This window comes from Trachymyrmex septentrionalis, unplaced genomic scaffold, assembly GCF_001594115.1.
Source record: "Trachymyrmex septentrionalis isolate Tsep2-gDNA-1 unplaced genomic scaffold, Tsep1.0 scaffold19, whole genome shotgun sequence".
NCBI classification, from domain to species: domain Eukaryota; kingdom Metazoa; phylum Arthropoda; class Insecta; order Hymenoptera; family Formicidae; genus Trachymyrmex; species Trachymyrmex septentrionalis.
In genome coordinates, this window is record NW_017305071.1 from 5,473,633 (window position 1) to 5,478,456 (window position 4,824).

A 4,824-nucleotide genomic window follows, 5' to 3' on the forward strand; every position below is an offset into this window, starting at 1 on the left:
TAAACTAATTTATTATATATATGTGATGAAAAACAAGAAATGTATAATTATTTTTAGTTGCATTATCGGCGCCCTTGGAAATGTAGTATCTCAGAAATTATCCGGCATCAAGTCGGACAGGAAAGGACTTAATGAAGACAGTATCTTGGCTTTTGCTCTATTTGGGTGACTGTCATATGCACTGTTAACAAAATAGCTTTGAAAAATTTACGTAATCTCATGTACGAATGTTGTTGCAGACTATTGTTTGGAGGTCCGGTACCCCATTACTTTTATACATATATACAATTGTTCGTGAAACATCCTCTAGGAATTCTTCTAATAGAGAGACTCATTTATACACCGTGTTTCCAAGCTCTTGCGCTCTATCTACTTGCTATCTTTGAGGTATGAAGATCATAATCTGTTGCAATAGCTGCTTTTATAAGCATAAGATAAAAATGTATTATAATGTCGTAAATTAAACAATGCTATCTAAACAAATAATATTATTAGAAACTAAAATTATTAGGCAAGCTTACGTACATATAAATTATAGACTATGTATCGTAGTATGTAACTATGTATATATAGGCATACATGTAAAAGTAAAATGTCTTGTATGATCTTCCGCGATTATTAGTATATAAATAATATATTTATACATTAATAATATTTATAAACGGTAAAATATAATTCACAAATAATTGGAATGTATTTACTAAAATTAATTGCAAACGTTTCGACTCTAAATCCTCTTTGTGCGGAAATCAAGTATAAGCTCTATTTGCAGAGTTCAAACGTTTGCAGTTAACTTTGTTTAATAAGTACAATCCAATTGTTTGCAAATTACTTTATTGCTTCATAAATATATTATTTATGCATTAACAATCATGTTGCTTCATACAAGTATTTTTATTTATGTTTGGATTATGCTTGGAGACTCACAAAATTATTTTAATTTATTATGTTTGATATTCTTATTTTGTAATTTAACATTAAAGAGAAATTTGTTTGCAGGGCAAAACCCATCAAGTGGCGTATGCTCAGATGCAAAAATTATATTTACCAACATTGATGGCTAATCTGAAATATTTGACGTTGTTCCACTATATCAACATAAGATATGTTCCACCAATGGTAACATGCATATTATCTTATTACAATACTTTCTAGATATTTCTCTATTTTCATATAAAAAACTCTTAATTAGAAATTCCTTTTCAATTTATATGTACATATAAAATATAAATTGAAAATTTTGTTTTATATTGTAGTTTCTTTTCTTTTTACTCTTTATATATTTTATTTATATATATTTTTTTTCTGATATTAAAATTATTTATAGACAATATTAAAAATTTATTGGAAGCGATTATTAACATTGTTCTTTTTTTTCAGTTGAGAGTCTTGATAGTCAATTTGATTGGATTTGTATGGATTATCTATGTTGCCAATAAAAGAGCAAAAGCTTCGAAAGAGAAGTAGAAAAACACGAAGATCTATTGTAATTATTATTATAAGTATTTTTATAATTACAATGAATAATGTACGTTAATGCATATGGGTGTGCTATGATACTTCTTGATCATTTTAAAAATCATTTAAAAAATCAAGAGCGATAAGATAATTTTACACAAATACTTGTAACAAATTTACTAAGCACTAACGACACTCTTATTGTACAAAGTGAAGTAATATTATGTGAGTAATACATTCCATCGTTATATTTTTTTTATTCTATTGTTGATGTTGGTTTAAGAAATGTACAAAATATACCAATATATTATACTTAATACACATTAGAAGGGTGTAATATATAAATATAATTGATATTATTTTATAACTATTCTCTTGTTATATCATTTCCTTTTTTGATACTGAGTTTATTAATGAAATATTAATATGTATTTATTTATAATTTTTATTTAGTTTTAATTGTTGATGTTAGAATTTAAAGAACTTAAGATCCAGCTTCGAACGTTATAGGTTTTATTTTTTACTTATTGTGTATTCACATTATACAGTCTTAATAAATTGTTTATTACTAATTTTTTCAAAAGGGGAGTCAACTTCATATGAATAAAGCTACAACATATCAAAATTTCAGTCAATTTTACCAAAACTCAAATTTCATAAGATTAATATTGTAACAAAGGCAGGGTGCTTTGTTAGAAAGAATTATTTTACATAAAAATGTAAAAACGAATTTTCAGTACAAAAATGGAAATAAGAGAAACAATCTTGAATGACCTCGATCTTAACAAATGTTATTCAGAACCTGATCCTGAATAGCATTCAAGAGGTCTTAAGGCCGCAGCATAGACTTTTGCATAACGCATAACGCATAGTGCATAAGCGAATCAACTAATCAGAATCTTTCCTTTCCTTCCATTCCATGGAAAAGAAGATTTCAATTGATTCCTTGTGCATTATGCGTTATGCAAGAATCTGTGCTGCGGTTAGCCGTCGGTCGGACAACTTGTAATGTTAATGCCGGCGATATGTAACTTAGCTTAGCTTATTCGAAAAATAAAAAAATAACTTTATATTAGTTTTGAAAAGTTCTTAATATCAGCTATTAGATTCTGGAATTAAAAACAGAGTGTGCCATTTAAAAAAACTCGATGTGATCTTGGCCTGACTTTGGCGATATCAAAGGTTAAACTGACCAGATCAGTGAATAGATTATTTAAAACCTTACAACTTTTGTAGGAAACATTTCTTTCGGAAATAGCCGAACGGTTAGGTCGGGGGGTAAGTTCCAGCTGACCCCAATGAGTAACAATTAATATTGGGGAAACAATTTAATGTGAATTATATATTATATTTTATATATCTACATGCATATTTGTAGTCCTTCAAACTGCACAATTAGTTTTCCGGACTTATAAACGCAATTAAATTATTGTAATAATATCACGAATTAAATTAAATTGACAAGCAATTCTTAATAATTTGATGCACGATCAGGTATTATATAGAAAGATGTCAATGTGTCGAAAAACTGTAAATAAAATTGCGAAAAATACCTCGGCCAGGAATCGAACCCAAATTCTTGTATTCCGTACGAGTGTCCTAGGTTTTAGATTATCGAGGCCTTATAGTAATATTCCTCGCAATAATCGGTATATGTAAGGAAACGTCCTTCTTTCAGACGACGTATAATATAAACAATAAGAATCTTATTTTAGACCGTAACATGTGAGAACACAACATAAATTATAAATTGAAATTTTTTTGTTTTATATTATAGTTTATTTTCTTTACTTTTTATATCTTTTATAATTTATATCATTTTTTGTTCTGATATTGAAATTATTTATAGACAATATTAAAAACTTGGGAGTAACTATTAACGTCTTATCGAGAGTTGATGGTCAATTTGATTGATTTCGTATAAATATAAATATAATCATTATTTTAATATCAGGATATAAATAAGAGTATAAGGAATTACATGCAAACTACATACCTTTTTATTTATTTGTATATTATTCTTATATAACTATTCTTTGTTATGTCATTTCCTTTTCCGATACCGAACTTATTGAATACTAATGTTTATTTACTTATAATTTTTATTTGGTTTTAATTATCTATTGATATTAGAATCTTAATATATCATAATCACATATTCAATAATTTTACAATTTTTTAATAATATTTTTCTCGAGATATGGAATAAAGTTTTCAGAAACAAAATTTGGCGTATATGTTTGAGGTTTTCGATTTAATCACACAACAACAATACAGAGTATATTACAGATATAATATCCGATTTTTTTTTCATTTTAACGAGACAGTAACATTCGTTGGCTGTAAATTATAAATGAGTACAGATATCAGGTTCAAGAATCAGTTAGTTCATGAGTTCTTAATAACGAACTGATGAATAGATCAAGGCGTTCTGCCTTTTGAAAGTAAAAATTCGAATTTTGAAAATGATTTCTTCGCACGTCGTTTCTAACACAGAATTTGTTATTTCGAAGATGTTGATGATTTAAGAAATCAGAATAACAACGGTGTGCGAAAGGTATTATTTCCGAGTTTATATATCCTTTTAACATTCCCATAACTTCGCTGTATATTCGAATATATATATATATATATTATACATATTATACGCGAAAACGAATCTCAGGAAGGGAGCAATCACAATCATTGCACTGGAAAAATTGTAAAATGTATCCGAACTACATTAATGGAGCTCAACAGCGTTGATCGAGCTGACATTGCATATGAAATGTAATTTTCAAGTATGTGATAGAATACGTTAGTAATAAAAAAATAAAATGTTTTTCATATTTTTCAGAACGAGATATCAGAGTTCTTAATCTCATTTAAATGTAAAATTTAGAAGGATGGAAAACATGGAAAATCAAATATTTATGATATCAGATATGTTGAATACAAAAAATACATTTCGTACTCAATGACTCGATATGAGCGGTCGAGAATTTCTCGTTAGAAAGAAATCAGTCGTTATAAGTATGAGTGAGAGTTAGCGCTACGTAGTTTCTCTGTCAAAGTCGTAAACAATGTAGACTTTCCAAATATGATTCTTCTTTAACCCTATACATATATCTTCGAAGCTTAACTTCGCGTAATCGCGCATCGCGACTAATATTCTAATTATGTCTTTAGTACGTTGCTGCCTAGCCCAATTGCTGGAGTCCTCACGAGAAATTATCTTTCTGTGACTAGAATATTTTATTCCAAGTTGCGAATATTGCATGTAAAAGAGCCGCAGTGTTATCACGGTCGTTAAACCTAAGACTACTTTATCGAACGAATAGATAAATAAATAAATACATCATATACATATATATATATATATATATA

At 27.9% G+C, this 4,824-nt stretch overlaps 1 protein-coding gene across 5 annotated transcripts in view; it reads left to right on the forward strand.

Annotated features, from left to right (window-relative positions):
- Positions 1 to 1,668, forward strand: part of LOC108746910 (peroxisomal membrane protein 2) — a 6,692-nt gene extending 5,024 nt beyond the window's left edge. For all 5 annotated transcript variants that reach the window (XM_018484006.1, XM_018484003.1, XM_018484005.1 and 2 more), the window contains exons 3-6: positions 58 to 165; positions 240 to 387; positions 1,000 to 1,119; positions 1,381 to 1,668. In XM_018484006.1, the coding sequence (XP_018339508.1) occupies positions 58 to 165; positions 240 to 387; positions 1,000 to 1,119; positions 1,381 to 1,467 (463 nt within the window). In that variant the 3' untranslated portion in view covers positions 1,468 to 1,668. The remainder of the gene's footprint in view (positions 1 to 57; positions 166 to 239; positions 388 to 999; positions 1,120 to 1,380) is intronic.
- The last annotated feature ends 3,156 nt before the right edge of the window (positions 1,669 to 4,824 follow it).